At 40.7% G+C, this 17,311-nt stretch overlaps 3 protein-coding genes across 3 annotated transcripts in view; all 3 read right to left on the bottom strand.

The window, feature by feature from the left end:
• Nucleotides 1–2,032, bottom strand: part of fhl1b (four and a half LIM domains 1b) — a 10,415-nt gene extending 8,383 nt beyond the window's left edge. The window contains exon 1 of the mRNA XM_048266497.1: nucleotides 1,626–2,032. The gene's annotated coding sequence lies outside the window, so the exon portion shown is untranslated. The remainder of the gene's footprint in view (nucleotides 1–1,625) is intronic.
• A 376-nt stretch (nucleotides 2,033–2,408) lies between these two features.
• On the bottom strand, nucleotides 2,409–11,639 carry slc9a6b (solute carrier family 9 member 6b). The gene is made up of 16 exons (XM_048266385.1): nucleotides 11,211–11,639; nucleotides 10,575–10,774; nucleotides 10,356–10,433; nucleotides 9,949–10,025; nucleotides 9,752–9,864; nucleotides 8,899–9,004; nucleotides 8,362–8,503; nucleotides 7,831–7,936; nucleotides 6,285–6,373; nucleotides 5,966–6,079; nucleotides 5,744–5,855; nucleotides 5,043–5,196; nucleotides 4,827–4,857; nucleotides 4,562–4,647; nucleotides 3,668–3,773; nucleotides 2,409–3,348 (listed from the first exon to the last, which is right to left on the bottom strand). Exons 1-16 carry the CDS (start codon nucleotides 11,491–11,493, stop codon nucleotides 3,202–3,204), a joined length of 1,944 nt encoding a protein of 647 aa, XP_048122342.1. The 5' UTR covers nucleotides 11,494–11,639; the 3' UTR covers nucleotides 2,409–3,201.
• A 726-nt stretch (nucleotides 11,640–12,365) lies between these two features.
• txndc15 (thioredoxin domain containing 15) lies at nucleotides 12,366–15,947 on the bottom strand. The gene is made up of 5 exons (XM_048266509.1): nucleotides 15,709–15,947; nucleotides 15,085–15,524; nucleotides 14,797–14,960; nucleotides 12,907–13,037; nucleotides 12,366–12,798 (listed from the first exon to the last, which is right to left on the bottom strand). The coding sequence occupies exons 1-5, from the start codon at nucleotides 15,788–15,790 to the stop codon at nucleotides 12,602–12,604; spliced, it is 1,014 nt and encodes a 337-aa protein (XP_048122466.1). The 5' UTR covers nucleotides 15,791–15,947; the 3' UTR covers nucleotides 12,366–12,601.
• Between the last annotated feature and the right edge of the window lie 1,364 nt (nucleotides 15,948–17,311).

Raw genomic sequence — 17,311 nt, forward strand, 5'->3', positions numbered from 1 at the left:
TGATCCCTGATTCTTGTTGCCATGTTGTGATGATGTACCAATTTAGCGACTCAAAACGAATCTAAAAGTCTATCTTGCATGCTGCATTCCTCTCCACTATTCTTAGCCACTCAAGGGCCCATGGAAGGAAATGTTTTCGGATTACTCTGAACAATGAGTTGAGACCCAGGCCTGACGATGTGGTCAGTGTAGTGGTCTGTGGTGTGCGGGGATATTCTGAGTGTCAGCACGTTGGTCAAAGCCATTCAGGGACCCATGAATTTCATTTGTACTCTCTCTCTCTCTCACACACACACACACAAGCAGACACACACAGACATGCATGCGCGCGCGCACGCACACACACACACACACACACACACACACACACACACACACACACACAGACACACACACACACACAGACATGCATGCACACATGCACACATGCACACACGCACGCACACACACACACACGACGAGCAGATGCACACAGACACACACACACACATTTGTTTACTAGTGTTACTAGGAATCTATAACAATTTTATTTTATTTTTTAAAATTAATACTCAAGATATGAACCTTACTTTGGCCCCTTAGTATTTTAGACTATGAGTGCTGTTTGAAAACTCTCTCTCTTTCTCTCGTTCACTCTGTGTGAGAGAGAGAGAGAGAGACAAAGAAAGAAAGAAAGAAAACGAGAGGAAAAGAATGAGTGAATTTGTTTGAGTGAGTTGTGTGTTTGAGGATGATGACAGATTTTCAGACATTTCTGTCTCGCTGTGCTTAACATGCTGCATTGTACACACACACACACACACACACACTAACACGTAGCCTATGAAGAGTAAAATAACAGTAGAAGAATGTTAATTGTTAAGAGGGGTGCCTTTTAGGCTCCTGCACATGCCCTGGCCACAGAGCACACCCTCCCCAGAGTGAAAAAATCTTAACAAGAAACAGCCCTCATATTTATAACCAGCATGCAGAGAATGTATAGGCCTACAGCCAACGCCCCTCCGATAGACTCTATTTCATTATATAAAAGTTAATGTTTTTTCCCCCTAATGCAGTCTTTGAATACTGACCAAATCAACACCTTCATGTAACAACTGGAGGAAATAAGGTGGATAGTGCGGAAGGAACGGTTATGTCTCACAGACTAGATGCTCATCACATGGGTCTTTTTAAACATGATCAGAGAGGGTAAAAGTCTCACTCAGGTGAAATAAAACAGTCTGGTGAGAACTGCTGACAGTGTGATTTCAGTAGAAAAATGGGGGAAACGTATAGACTCTTGGAAAATAAGAAACGTTTAGCTTTTTCCATTCCATTTTCCAGTTTATCGGCAAAAGCTTAGGTGCAAAAAAGCATTCCTCAATTACATAATTAGCCTCTGCGATAAACCCTCACACCACAATGTAGCCCACTCTACTGACATCAATTCTGTCTACAATTTACAATCTACAATAACGGTCTGGTGCCAGTGCGTTTTACGGCGCATTGCGCAATATGACTGTAATGTCTGAAACTTAATCTAGCTTATTTGCAGTAACATGGTTATAAGTTAGTTCACGGTAACGAAACTATAGACTACAATACAAATAGATAGAAAGTTAGAAAACGATACAACTTTTACTCACCAACAGGAAATCAGCGTATAATATTGTGCACGCTCTCCTGTCCAAGTTTCCTTTGCACTTTGAACAACCCGCATAAACCCTGCACGTAGTCTAAAGGAAAAGACTTGAAAAGAAGACAGGATATGATCAAAATTCTACAGTCACCGTCTCAACGAACCAGGAGTTCTCAGTCCATGCTACCATTGGTTTAAGACCGTGGGGCAAGTACTTCCCTTACAGCTCGCCTAACCATGAGTTGGAAACAGACGACTGTCTCCTCCGGGATAGAGCGCCAGTCTTGTTGTTCATGTAAGTTGCTATGGTAGCCTGTTTATATGGACTATGAAAGCCATGCAGCCTAATTATGCAAGCCCACATGAAAGAAACGGCCATTCCTTTCCCACTCCAATACCATTGCGAACTCTTTAAACGTTAACATTTTCAAATATGTCGTTTACCCCTTGAAAATGATTCTGGTGTGGAAAAAAATGCTGCTACACTTCAGGGCGAATGATGTCTCATATAGTGTAGCCTACTACATGGTTAGAGTTTGTGATCCCTATGTGCTATTCAGATGAATAGAGTATGTCGGATGTTTTCCCGTGACCATTTTTTAAAAGTCTGTTCTGAATTATGACATGCAGTCCATTTTGCCTCCAAGTGAACCAAAGTACACAGTAAACATGTTAAAAGAAATGTGATATGCAAATTACCCAGGCGGTAAAATGTTACCGCACAATCCTATCGCAGAAATAACAACTTTATCTAAAGGCATGCAGAACTTCAACTTCAGAGATTACAACACAAAGTGCATAAAACGTTTAATCAGTGACTTTACAGGACAAGTCTCATTAGTGTACAAAGTAATCTCTTATAAGTCATTTGGACATGACCCTATTTGTGAAGTGAGGTTAGACAATACAGCATTAGGCACTTAGTGCAGGTGCACAGTTTGGCTTTATCATTGCACAGACAAAAAATAAAGTACTTGGCTGTAACACAGGGTTAATCTCACTACCCCTGTTGCCTCTTGGCAAAATCACTAGAAACACTCTTTATCTTTCCAAACATTAAATACCAAGGAAAGAAACAGTAACTCTAACAGTAACACGGGATAGAAGTGACAAAGAAACACAAATTCACCAGTGGATGAGACAAATAAATATGTAAAATAAATACTTACGCACACACACCACACACAAACACAACAGTGCACAAATATACAGAAATCCTAATCCAGAATAGAAATTAATTCTCACAAATAATTTAGTGTCTATATTAAAATGTGGAGGTATAATAACTGTTGTTGGCTTTAACATGAATTGGCTAGATGACTCACTTTCAAGGAGTCTTACCATTAATACTTCCTAAGTGTAGTGTTTTAAGGTACGATTAAAAACAAGCTAAAAAAAACCTAAATAACATAAAATCCTGAAACAACAGGAATATCACACACTTATTGCTTACCCTATACACATCTAGGGGTTGGCCTCAAAATCTGGCAGCAAGGGTGTTAAAAAGGCTGGGAGGGATCACGTCCAGTATTTGTCAGTAGGTCGTAGCAGGATGTAACTCATAATAGGAACTCATCTTTTGCTTAACCAGAAGGCACTTTGGGTCCATATAAGTGGTTGGAGGAGCTGCTTCGCGTAACAGCGCTGATAGCTGTGTCAGTGTACATGGGGCTGCCCATGCCCTCGTTGCCAATCAGCTCAGAGTCCTCATCATGTAGGCCACCTCCGCTCTACAGCAGGCCACAAACACACCAGACAACAAACAAACAATAAACAACAAACAAACGATGACATGCTTGTAACACACACCGCATCTGCAGGGTGTCAGGTACTACTGATATGCATGTAGTATAAATAATGCATAAGAATATTTGTCTGCATGATTACTATCAGTTCAACTTCAGGTATGTGTGTCTGTGTTTGTAAGACAGTGAGTTAAATTGAGAGGTAAAACAAGTATACAAGTTTGTGTATTTATGTTTATGTGTATGTGACAGAAAGAAGATAAATATATGTGTGTGTGTGTGTGTGTGTGTGTGCTAGACTCACCTGGTAGGCCTGTGAAGTGGTGAGACAACGTGCCAGAGGTCCACAGCACGTGGGCAGTGTGGTGGTGAGTGGTGGTCCACTGTGTGTCAGAAATGGCTTCAGGTACCTGGAGCATAAAGTCAAGGCCTTCACCACTCACTGTCCCACTCTTAACATCACCAAAGTCCTTTTAGGCAAGTCCCTCCACTCGGCCGCCATATTGCAACGCATTTTGGGCAGGGGCGGAATATGTGTAGACGACTGCCATGTTTGCGTTACAAACTAACCCCATACATTTCTATGGGAGATTCTTTGAGTGCTGTGTCTCCTCATTAGAAAGTTTCTGGCATCACCCACACAAGGACAACTCTCTTGCTAGTTATTCAACGATATCGCCCCCTAGTGGACATAATTTTAGCCCTTCTTACATCAGCAGGTTTAAATGTGCGCTAATACTGTTACACATCTATTTTATCCATTTTGTTATTACAACTCTTCTGATGCCATCTCATTTCATGGGTCAATGTGCCGATAGTAGTGTAGTGGTTATGGAGCTGGGCTAGCGTGCAGTAGCCTGAAAGATGTGGGTTCAATTCCCGGCTTCCACCGTTGTGTCCTTGAGCAAGGCTCTTAACCCCAAGTTGCTCTGGGGACAATGTAACCCCTTGTAATATAGTTGACATAGGTAAGTCACTTTGGGCATCAGTGTCTGCTAAATGAATAAATGCAATGAGAATGACATGAACAAGGAAGATTTGAGAAATCCATCCTCCACAAGACACTGGCCCTTTCACTGTAGTTTTGTGCACTGTGGGAGTGCAAAAGCAGGCATTTTGTTATTTTTTAACCATGTTAAGTGTAAGTGTATAAGGTCTGAATGAATCCTTAGAATCCTTGGTATCTGAATTAGGATACTTGTGGTCAAAGGAGTGCCACATCCTGAAGGGCCAGGCTCCCTCATGTCTGACACCCCTCCTCTCGATCCCGTCCACACCAGTGATCTGCAGGTAAACAGACAGACATATCAAAACACAAGCACACAAACATTTACATTACTTGAGTGCAAACTAATAATATATCTATTAGACAACTACATATGAATTGTTCTATGGCTAATTATATTAGGGACTACAGTATCGTTGTTTCTATGGAAGTGACACACAATATGACCACAACTTACAGGATTGTCTTGGTCTGAATCCACCCCCACACTGTGAAAGAGAGTAATAAAAGCTAATTTATAGCTTGTTCATACATCATTTTAATCAAGAGTGCTATTGCCTTTTTACACAGTGCATTCGGACTGGCTAAAACATCGATCAGAACATATCTTCCGTCCTGCATTATTGGGAATGAAGAGGTCACAGCACAAGTGACTAGGGTCCAGTCCACTCACCGAATGTTCATGAAGGACAGCAGCTGAGTGGTGCCACCCCCACACACCCACACGGTGAAGAAGACGATGAGGAGGGTGCTGGAGAACGTCATCCGCCGGGCGTACGTTGTGGTGTCCCGGATGGCCAGGGCGAACGCCATGGCCCCACGCAGACCTGGGAGGGCCCAGGAATGGAGATTGGGGGGTTAACGGGACTAAGATAAGACAGGGCTAAAGTACATGTACCACAGCATTAGGTGGGGCCCCACACTAGCTATCTACCTTAGACACAAATATAGAATACAGATGAATATAGAGTCTGTTGGTTGGGTGTTTTACTGTGACATTTTAACAAGACTTTCTGTAAAAGAAAAAAAAGAAAATAAGTCATATGACACTTTATCCACTTTGGCTGGAGAGTTGGAAAAAGCTGTTTAGGAGAAACCTGGACGCAAGCTTTTTGTGGACAAAAGTTTGAAGAAAGCTGCTAAGTGCAAAAGTACTATCTGTGACGGCACAAAGAACAAGCAGTCTATTATCTGGAAGATGACCTTAGTTACCTATTAACCATTCAACTGACAGTGAGGTGTTTAATAATCATGATGTCAGATAAAAAACTTTCCCATGCTCAGACATGTCTCTCCTGTTCTCCGAATCAGCTACATCATAGGGCTATAAAACAGAGAGGGGAACAGAGTGGGAAAGCATATGACTGAGCTTACCTGAAAACATCATGACATGCTGGAAATTGGAGCTGATCTTGTTTTTGCGGCCAAGGTTGAGCAGGAAGGAGAGAGGATAGATATTTGCTGCCCGGCCAAGAAACACAGCGAGCTATCGGGGCAGTAGTCAAGGGCTGATATGGAAAAAGAACTGTTTAACACTAATGACCAAAAATTAACAGACTGGATAAGACCTGTTTCCTGTTTGCACTGTTAGGATACAAATGCTCCCAGAATGAAGAGGGGGTTGAATACATGATACTGGAAGGAGAATAAAGTCAAGCCCATGTAAGAGAAGATGAAGTTTTCAGCCAGGAAATTCAGCAACTCAAAAAGCTGTGAGAGAGGAAAAAAGTCCAGGTTAACACGACAAATTACAGAGGTTTTGTTTTTACCACTCTTGGCACATGTGTTTGTTTCTGAACAATAAACTAATTGTGTAATTTAATCATAAATCACTGATATTTACTTTTATTAAAATGATATCACAAAAACATCAAATGAGTAACAAATGGTTGACATAAACTGGGATGGGCATCACCTGTTTGGTCCTGTCCTTGGACTCGTCTGAGAGGTTGTTGTACGTGTAGTGGGCCTGAGTCATTCCGCAGAAAAGCACAGCTACAACACCTGTGGAAAGACACCAGGAGTACAAAAATATATCAGTAGGAAATATGGTGGTTTGTATATGAGAACGGGGATGGTGGCAGAATGTAGTAAGAGAATCTGCGGCACCAGATCACCGCATTGTCATCATGGGGTGGTTTAAGCACCTCTACGACCCTGCAGGCAAAGTTGGCCCAGATGTCATCATGCTGAAATGGCAGAGCGAGAGGGGGAAAACCAAGAGTGACCCAAACAATTGTGGGGTGTATCAGGAACGGGCAGGAGGAGGAGTACAGGAGCCTGGTGGAGGACTTTGTGCAATGGTGCAAACTCAATCATCTTAAACTCAACACTTCAAAGACCAAGGAGATGGTGGTGGATTTCCACAGGTCTAAGCCCACTCTGCTACCAGTCCCCATTGATGGGGTCAATGTGGAGGTGGTAAGCACCTACAAGTATCTGGGTCTCCACCTGGACAATAAACTGGACTGGTCAGCCAACACTGATGCACTCTACAAGAAAGGGCAGAGCAGGCTGTACTTCCTGAGGAGGCTGCGTTCCTTCAATGTGTGCAGCAAGCTCCTCAGGATGTTCTACCAGTCTGTTGTTGCCAGCGTCCTCTTCTATGCAGTAGTATGCTGCGAATTGACCTACGCCTCTTGATTGATTAATCACCTCTATGTGGATACTGTTTTTAGAATTGATTTAGATTAAGTGTTAGTTAGTATAATTTGTATTTTAGTATATTCTTTATCTTCTACTGTCCTTATTGCTTAGTTGTGTTTTTATATTATATACTTTTAATTTTTTACTTTTTCTGCTGTGAATGTGTGTGTGTTGTGTGTATGCTACATGCTACTGAGACCTTGAATTTCCCCTGGGGATCAATAAAGTATGTATGTATCTATCTATCTATTTATTATCTATCTATCTATCTATCTATCTATCTATCTATCTCCACTGTCCCAACTAGGACATCAGTCCTACATCTGGAAAAATCACCATGGAAAAGAATAAGCAGACGCAGGACTGAAAATAGCCCTCTTAGGCCTACAGAGATTTGAAAGGAAGGTGAACTGTGTGAGGAGTGTATAGACATGGAAATAATCAGACAAGTAAAGACAAGGAGATAACCACAGAGCAGTCAGGCAGCTGCCATGGCAGACCTTCACCCCTCTCCCCATCTTAAAAAAAAGTGTACAAATATTCCAGCACCTGGATCCTGATGCAGATGAGTGTGTAGGAGGACTGAGGTATGGTTACCCCCAACCTTATAGGGAAATTTGAATCATGTAAGCGGACGGACACACACACACACACACATTATATTACACATTATATCTATTATAATATTCAAATAATATATTATGATACACAGTCCCAGACAGTCACATATTTCTTCTCTAGTACCCTGACCACTTGTGTATCTTTGTGGGTTTGACTGTCCTGTTGTTTGCCTGACTGTGCCTTGTTGCTGGTACCTGTGAATCCACAGGCCTCGGCCAGCAGGAAGGTGCTCCAGGACATGAGGAAGAACAGGCCCGTCTCCAGCAGGGGAAACTCGTGCAGCTTGGTGAACTTGGTGACGTGCGGACAGACACAGAGTCAAGGAGAGGAGCAGAGCACATGACTGCAGATAACACTGAGTCAACAGCACAAGTCTTCCCACAGGCGGACATTTACAGAGGGTTAATCACAAAGGGTAAATAGTACAGAGCAATAGAAGTCCCCACAGATACTTTGCCTACATGCAGGACGATTCAAGATTTTTTTTCCCCAACGGCCATTTGCCTTTTAAATACTGTAACTTATAGTGATTTTCATTTATTTTAACCCTGCAGATTTCATATTTGTAAAGTTAATGTGTTTATGCTATGGTGTTCATGTATTTATTGTCCTTTATATGTCAGTTGTGATTTGTTTGGCTGAGGTATCTATGGATACTGCTGTCTTTCCTACAAATTGAAGGTAATAAAGATGTCCATTTTAAACAGGTTATCTGTAAAGGATATGAGAGAGGTCATAACACCAGTAATCACTCCAAGGGCAAAGGATCCACTGAAGACAACCAGGAACACACCAATAGACTTCAGCATGGCACTACCATCAAATGTGTGGTTGTTATCTCCTGCTGGCTGGTAAGCTATAATAGATCTGTGGAGCAATGGCAAACATAAAAGAATACAATTTCCACTGTATGACAAAGCTGAGAAAAAAAAGCAGATGTTGACTAATGCAGTGGTTCTTAACTGGTCTGGCTTTGGGACCCACAATTTCCCATGTTCATTTAGTCGTGACCCATATATGTTTTTAGCGTTCAAGCCAACGGATACGGTGAGCTACATGGTAAGATACGCAAAGTGTGTGAGTGTAGGCCTACTTATTTGGAACATGCTGATGTTTGACATTACATTTGTGGAGTCTTCAGGATATTAAGATATTAGATCTTAAATGGGTGACTATTTATTTATGTTTTTACCCACAAGTTCCGCGACCCACTTTTTGGTCCCGACCCACCAGTTAAAACACTGGACTAATGGTAAACTTACGAGGACAAAACGATGGCCACAGCATCATTAAGAACGCTCTCCCCAAACAGCAACGCGTAAAGGTCCACGTCCACCTTCAGCTCATTAAATATGGCAAGAACTGTCACTACAGAAAACAAAAGACACTATTAAAGGGTGTACAACTTCAGAGAGTGAGATCAATGCCAAGGTACAATACACACTTAGGCTTCAGTTTACTAAACATGTTTACTTAATATGAATGAGGACATATTTGCTGGACAGCTAATCACATCCTGTGACTATGATGTCTTAAACTTATTTTCAATGTTCTGTGGAGAGGGGAGCCCTCTAGTGGAAACCAAGAAACCAAGAGAATCTTTCTGTCCCAGAATGTCTAAATGTTCTTAGAGAAACCAAGAGAATATCTCCTGCTGTTTATCTCCCTCCTGGAATAAAATCAATATTAACCAAAACCAAAGCTGATTTAACTGGTGTACCATTATACACTGTACATACAAAATATAGTTTTCATAAAAGTTGTATGGAAATTGTTTGCACTCTGGGCATGATAAGCTGCTATGATTCCCAAAATACTTTATTTCCAAGTCAAAACAAGTATTCACAAAGGTCTCAATAGAATTGTTGTTTTGCACGATGTGTCTAAATTGAGATTTCACAGATCAACTGTGCCTATACTGGGAAACACAGTAACAGTGTTTACACTAAACACAATGGCAAAACATCCACTTTCAAGTGTTTTGTTTTGTGTGTGTTCATCTTTGTGTTTACATAATATATATATATTATAGGACATTTGGAAATTGTGTAATAAAAGTGATATCATTGTTTATGTCACTAAATGCCTTAATGAGAATAGTTGCATGCAATGTACCTGGATCTGTGGCAGAGATTATGGCACCAAAGAAAAGGCAATCGGTGAAGAAAAAGTCCCCTTGAATTTGGCCTACAGCTTTCATAAAAGCGACACAGCCATACAGTAACAACCTACAATAAAGGAACAGTTTAGTCAGGCAAGGCTCATGATATTACACCGGTATTGAAGGAAAACACAGGGCACATTGCACTCACCCAATGACAATGCATGAGATGGCTGTGCCCACAAAAGCATAAGACAGAATAGAGCCCAGATTTCTGAAGAAATGCCTCTGAAAATACAGAAACCAAGGACAAGCCAGGGCAGTCAGTTTTTACCGCAGAGAAAAAAAAATGTGTCTTGACTTCTACTGGCATGATGATGTAACTCACAGTCATGATATGTTGGTGTTCCCCAACATTAGACCACTTAGTTTCTCTATTTCTAACACCTCAACATGCACAGCATTAGCCTTCAAAACATACTACAAACATTTTGATGTTTACCATTATGGTGGGCCTACTTCGATATGGCTGCACCTTTATTGTGCAAGTGAGCTGTGTAAAAAGGATCTCTGATTTCACTGACACATGAGCATTTGTTTAAGGTTGCGTAACCTTACCCTTTTCAGGCTGTAGCCTGCATGAAAGATTATGGGAGGCAGCAGGATATTGAAGAAAATCTCTGGGTCAAAGGTGACCTGGTGAAGAGAAGAAAGCTTACTGTTGAAAACTAAGACAGTCTCCAGTGCAACAGCTCAAAGTCATTACTCTCAATAAGACTTTGAATAACGATGACGAAGCACAAGGACAACATTGTTTGTTGGTAATTTGGTAGGTACCTTCTTCAGCATTTCAGCATCTGGGACATCTTGCCCATCAGTATCTCGTACTTCACCCTTCAGTGTGTACTCGTAAAACTGACCACTGACATTGACCAGTATGGTGGCTGGACTGGAAGTCATGGCACAGCTCAAAGTGACATTGTTAAGATCCCTTTGTCCATGCACCCCAAAACGTAGTATCACACCAACCAACAAGCCTGTTAAAAAATAAATAAAATAAAAAACATTACAGAGCAGTAGGAGTTATTACTTGCATTACTACCACACTGGAAAACATCGTGGCCTAAATCAAAGTGTTTACTTGTGCTGGGAAGGACACATAGTCAATTTAGGCGCTGCCCATTATGAATTTCTGTTCCATCGGATACCTGTGACCAAGGGGGCAAAAACTTGATAACTAGTAGTGATTGTTAAACTAGGCTCTAGCGTCAAGGGTCTGAACACGAGTTTCTAATCTGTAAAAATTAGACAGCACAAGCCCAAGAAAGTTAACACAGTATATCAGATAACCCTATCAGTCCTGAATAAATGACTGTCAGGCTTATGATATTAACATATTTCCAAGTGGACATGTGGTACCAAGCACAAGTTTAGGCTAGTTGCAGGCTACCACATCATCCCTCATATTCTTACCATAGATCATTGCCAGTCCTGTTTCATGTAAAAACCTGAAACGGCGATGCTTGAAGAGCCATATTGTTAAAATGGTTAGCGTTAGAAGCATAATAAAAATGAGAAGATCGGCACTATCCTGTCTGTGGTCTTCTTCTGCTTTTCTTTCTGATATTACATTTGCCATACCGGTGTTCTGGGTTTGACAACTTATATTAGGTAACGTTAACAGACATATTATGCAAACTAAAACGACCAATTCAGTTTTTTTCAGAGAGTTGTAACTTCTGTTTTTAGATCCCATCGTGTAACCATTTAACGTCAAATCTCCGCAATATCAATTAACTATGCAGTCGTTGTCATCGTTCTGCGAACTTAAGTAGCACGGACTACAGAAGTCTATGCAGTTTGACTGTAAGCGATAGCAGAGCCCGTTTACGGAAAGCCGGATCACTCCCTATTAACTCCATTATACCTGCAATCTGCTGCAGTTCCGCTAGGGGCGATCACGAATAAGTGCAAAAACAATGGGGGACTATGGAGCTAGACGGCTAAATGTGTCTCTTTAACCTGGTTGTCCTTGAAAAATCGAAGATTGGATTGTGGTTTCTGCAAGATCAATATGGATTATAGGTCAAAAGTTGAATGAACGAGTACTTACGTCCTTTCGATTTCTTACAGGTTGGGTCGTTGTTGCCCACAACTCACTAGCTTTCTGCTAATGAATGACGTCATTGACACATTTGAAAGGCTTTTTAGAACAAAGAAGTGACTCAAAAAATATAATACTCAGCGGTGTGTATTTTATCTGCCCTCTCTTTCGTATGCAACATTCAAATTTCTGGCCAAAAAGTTATATCCCGAGAAAAGTGGATTTGAGGGGTACAGCTCCATAGCCCTCAATTCATTCTGCACTTATTCGTGAGCGCCCTCATGTGGAACCAGAATTGGAACTGCAACCAGTTCAGAAACCGGAAGCTTCCCGAGAGTGGCGGTTCTCCCCTTTTTAGACATTCTCTGGCGATAGCAACTGCTACTTTCTTGACAGCGGAAGTCCAAACGTGTAAATAACTGAATCCATTTCAAAATAAAAGCCAAACTCATGCAATGACCACATTCAACCAAATAGCAAAATAACACCAATATGAATAGCATCAAAGCACCCATAGACCGTTGGTTGGTTGATTATTTTTTTTATTCAGAGAAATCGAATGATTGCAAAAGTTAAAAGCATGACAAATGTGAAGAAATTAGAAAACCTCTGAAATGAAATCTGCTCAGTGCAACCCCAAATCTCCAAACACAATAAATACACCAATCCCAATCACAATGTCACTTGTGAGGGGACGTGAAGAAAATAATTACAACAAACAAACAAACAAAACAAAAAACAGCAGTGTAACTGCCAGTGCTTAGTCCTGATGTTCATGATCTTGCCCTGGTATGAGCCAGCGGACACTGTCTGTTCGCAAGATGGCATACACTGTAAAGCCAATTATAAACAGGATAGAGAAGGCAAGGAGCCAATCTATGCTCTTCACAGGCACACTTGGAAGAGGACCGATAGTATCCTCCTCTGTCACAATCTGATCTGAAATGGCTTCAAAACCTGCAAGAAAAGAGATGACATCAACATAAGTTACTGACAGACTAACATTTGTTTAGACAAACTGCTGTTAGACAATGGTTTTGAAATGTAATGTTTTTATATACTAACCTGTTTGATTGACTATGAATGATGTCAGTGTTTCAAGGGTTCTGTCTGTGTGATTAAACCTGGCCATTGGTTTCACTCCTTGAAACAACAGTATGTTGGGGACTGCAACTGTACCAAATCGCGTGGAAAGACTGAAAAAGATCAAGAGCACAAGTAGGCTAAATGTCTACATTTACACTAAATACAATTTGTTGGTATAATATTTAATCACTGTTTAATAAATTTGACATTTAAGGTAGAGCCTACAATTCTGGCAAGAGGTTGTTGATACTGCATCTCAGTGCTCAGTGTAATGTTTACAGTGTACATAGAATGCTTTATGACAGTGACATAAAGCATGACCAACTGCAGAAAGGCTAGGCAATCAAGGACATGGGTAGATAGATGGAGGAGAAATCAAAAATAATAAATAAAAAGTTCTATGGAGATGTGCAAAAGTTGGAGAAAGTCAGATATGTGTGTGTGTGTGTGTGTGTTTTGACGTTGATGAAATAAGAAAATAAATAAAAAGGTCTGAAGCATAGGGAGAGGGATGTAAAAGTGCTAAAAGTCATGTAGGTGTGTGTGTGTGTGTGTGTGTTGGGGGGGGGGGTCATGAGTGCTGAGGAGTGAATGAGTGCAAAGTCAGTATAGTGTTAGTTCAGGGTTGGGAAATGTTTGAGAGTGCCGAGTAGTGAATGTGTGCAAAGTCAGTATAGTGTGAGTTCAGAGTTCGGATGGCCTGGGGATAAAAACTTTTACTGAGTCTCTCAGTTCTGGCTTTGTGACTACATAGGCGTCTTCTTGATTTCAGCGGTAGGAATAATCCATTGTTAGGATGAGAAGAGTCCTTCAGAATCTTTTGGGCTCTTAGGAGTAGGCCTACTCTTCTGGAATAGATATCTTGTAGAGCAGGGAGTGGAGTTCTTATAGTACGTTCAGCTGAGCGCACTACTCTCTGCAGAGTACTACAATCTCTAACTGTGGAGTTCCCATACTAGGTGATGATGCTACCAGTTAGAACACTTTCAACCGCTGAAGTGTAGAAGGCCTTCATGATGGATGTAGAAACTTTGAATTTCCTTAGCTGACGAATGAAGTAGAGTCATTGTCTGGACTTCTTCAGAACATATTGAGTGTTAACAGTCCATGTTAAGTCTTCAGTAATGTGGACACCAAGGTATTTAAAACTTGTGACTCTATCTACAGGTTGCCCGCTGATCATTAGTGGGGTGTAACTGTAGTTCTGCTGCTGCCTTCTGTAATCCACTACCATTTCCTTGGTTTTATTGACATTCAGTGTCAAGCTGTTAGATTGACACCACTGTGCCACCTCATCAACCTGATCCAAGTAGAGCTGTTCAATCCAAGTAGTTACTTTACATTGTTGAGCACCAGTGCTGATGGTTAATGTGTCAGATGTCAGACCCCCCACTCTAACCACTTGTGAACTGTTGGTGAGAAAGTCAAAATCCAGTGACACAGGGTGGTGTTCAGTTCTAAGGCCTTCATCTTTGTGACCAAGGTGAGAGGTACTATCGTGTTGAATGCTGAGCTAAAGTCAATGAACAGCATCCTCACATAATTCCCATTCCCCTCCTCCAGGTGAGTTAAGGTGGTGTGCATGAGTAATTTAATGCATTCTAAGTTAACTTTGTTATTTGGTTAACAATTAGTATTCTTCTCACTGATGAGAACATCACACCGAGTTCAAAAATGTAGTTAAATTCCAATCTCCCTTCTGTGCTCCTGAAATCTTTTTTTGATTGGGTGGAATGTTAATGTGTGCTGTGAATTAAAAAAAAAAAAAAAGCCTTTATTATCTACTTCATACGTCTACGTCTTGTTCACCTGCAAAAATGCAGATATCTGCTTAATTATAAAAGACAGCCATATACTGTTTGGACTGACCTGCCATGCTGAGAGGCATCCAGAGCCAAGAAGTGCATTGTGGGAAACACACGGGGTACTGCATTGAAGTGTGGGGCAAGGCTGGCAGAGAACTGGCACCAAGTAGTGAAAAACAGAACCAGGGAGCATTCTGTGCCATTGACGTTAAGAAAATCCATCAAGTCCTGCGGAAACACAAACAACAGCACGCATTTCAACAGACTTTCTAGGCAAGTCAGTCATTCTTTGTATTCATGTAAACATGGAATAATGAAATGTAGGCTACGGTAGCATTTATAATAGGCCCACCTGTGATGCATTGAGAACCTGAACTGTGAAATTGTCCATTCCGGTGATATTTCTTTTATCGCAGTTCACTTTATACGTTTTTGCTGTTTCTGTGGCGTTTTCGTCGCTAGCCAAACTATCGGTGTGGATCATTTCTAAAGTTAGGCGTTCCTCGTTCTCTTTGACGTCCAACTCGTCTGCCTCCTCTGGAGTCTCACTGACACATGTCTCCTCATCACAAGGAGCCGTGAACCCGGTGATGGGATCTGCAGAGTTTGGGATGAGTGACTTGATTCCAGCTGAACTGGGTGGTACCTCAATTCCCATCACTGCATCTGCTATTTCAGCGGTTTTGTACTGCTGTTTAGTAACAACCTGTGTTTCCTCCATCGTATATTCGAGAGTCTGCTCTGCGTCCATGTAATCATCTGACACCTTGAACTCAGGGACATCATCTTTATCTGAGAAAAGAAAGCATAATGTTTAACCTTCGTGACTGCAGAGGAAGTACAACTATTCAGGCAAATTCTGGCACATACAAACATATTTATATTCATTGCGACATGCTGTTAACATCTGTTTAGTTAGCAGCTACCCTAACATAAGGTTAGCTAGCTATTCTACCTATCATCTCACTTAACCTACCTGGGCTTGCTGTAAATGAAATAACAAAAAGGGAAAACGATAAAATGTATAAAAATTCCAACGTAATCACTGCACATCCCATGGTAGTTATTTTAAAACGTGGCAAGATGGTAAAAGCATGTTTAATAGCAATATTTTACATGCATCGAGGAAAAGTTAGCATAACGTCTCTAGAGAAGCAGACGCAGTGAACGCAGACCCTGTGAAGAATCTTTTCCGGTTCAAAGTTCATCAGCGATATCCAATAACAATAGCAGAACATTTCATCCCTGCCTTGCTTTTTGTGCACACAGCCGTAAGCCTCCAATTTACAAGATCTGAACGTTTAAAGCAACATTTAAGTCATATTTAGTTTTATAGTAGTTATATAGCTAGTCCAAATGCAAACATAATGACAATGCCACAAAAAAGCAATTTAAGAGGGGGAAAAACTTTGCCACATATTGACCCATTTGAAATGCCCTGCAATAATTTCATACAGGTTATAGTGGGGTACGAGTTGTCATGAAATAATGGTCCCGTAGGATGTTTTTGCTAAAATTGATTTTTTTGTTTTATCTGCTTTATTTGGGGTCCTACTGTTGAAAAATGATGGGGTGCAAATTTTCTGACCCCGTTTTGCCCCTCCTCTGGGGGGCGCTTTCTCACCTTGGCCAGGATAATGACTGCACACATATATCTACTAATAATGATCAAATTTGTTATTGAGGATGCTGAGTCCATTTATGACAGTTTCATTGTGATCAGAAGTTGTTATGTCTCATTTTTTGGTAGTGGTTTAGGCTTTTCTATGGTATTTTATCATATTTTTTGGTCAAATTGATTATATATACACTCTAAGTTATGTGCACTCAAGAAATTAATACACAGTATAAACGTAAAGAGTAATTTATATTACAATAATAATAACTTTGTTAGATATAGCGGCTTTAGAAAGAGTTAGAGACGAAAGGCCTCAGTGAGCAGATATGTGTTTAGATGTGATTTTTTTGTGTGTTTTTTAACAATCTGGTGAACAATCTGATATTTTCCTTTACAATAGCTAATAAAGCAATCAATCATTTAACATCTTTGAAATAAAACTAATACAAAATGTACTGTAGCTCTACTGCAATGGCAGTGTACATTAACTAAGTACTGAACTAATTGATGAACTAATTGATAAATGAACTAATTATTAATGTAAAGTTGCATAAACATGAACAGGAAATAAACACCTTAGAAATACACTTCTACATAAATCGATCATTCATCAGCATCATCCTCATTTGTAGTATGCTTGGTCGCATTTTCACAGTCACCAGCAAAGCATTTGCAAAAAGGAGTACAGGGAATTCCATGTCTGTGACAAGTGCACCTGAGTGTTTTGCACTGGGTTTTGTACACACATTTTGTCAACTCTATCACAGCTCTAGGGGCAGGGAGTGTAAGACATGTCACAGGAACATAAACTCCTTCTTGGAAAGTCCAACCATTTTCTTCAATCTGAGGAAGAACTGGACAGTTTGAAATGTAGGATTTATCACGCATGGCAATGTAATTGGCACGAAGGATATGAGGCAACAAGGCAGCTTGTGACGGAGGTAGCATTTCTCCCTCCAAG

The sequence above is a fragment of the Alosa alosa genome, chromosome 2, assembly GCF_017589495.1.
Source record: "Alosa alosa isolate M-15738 ecotype Scorff River chromosome 2, AALO_Geno_1.1, whole genome shotgun sequence".
Classification (NCBI taxonomy): domain Eukaryota; kingdom Metazoa; phylum Chordata; class Actinopteri; order Clupeiformes; family Clupeidae; genus Alosa; species Alosa alosa.

What these genes read in the sequence shown, in the direction of transcription:
- slc9a6b (XM_048266385.1), bottom strand. Translation starts at nt 11,493, where the DNA reads ATGGGATCTAAAAACAGAAGTTACAACTCTCTGAAAAAAACTGAATTG. An exon ending in AGGACTGGCAATGATCTATG is followed by an intron (nt 10,775 to 11,210) that starts GTAAGAATATGA and finishes ATTTTTTAACAG; the next exon opens with GCTTGTTGGTTGGTGTGATA. An exon ending in CCACTTCACAGGCCTACCAG is followed by an intron (nt 3,349 to 3,667) that starts GTGAGTCTAGCA and finishes GGCCTGCTGTAG; the next exon opens with AGCGGAGGTGGCCTACATGA.
- txndc15 (XM_048266509.1), bottom strand. Translation starts at nt 15,790, where the DNA reads ATGGGATGTGCAGTGATTACGTTGGAATTTTTATACATTTTATCGTTT. An exon ending in TTCATTTACAGCAAGCCCAG is followed by an intron (nt 15,525 to 15,708) that starts GTAGGTTAAGTG and finishes TTCTTTTCTCAG; the next exon opens with ATAAAGATGATGTCCCTGAG. An exon ending in ATTCATAGTCAATCAAACAG is followed by an intron (nt 12,799 to 12,906) that starts GTTAGTATATAA and finishes CTTTTCTTGCAG; the next exon opens with GTTTTGAAGCCATTTCAGAT.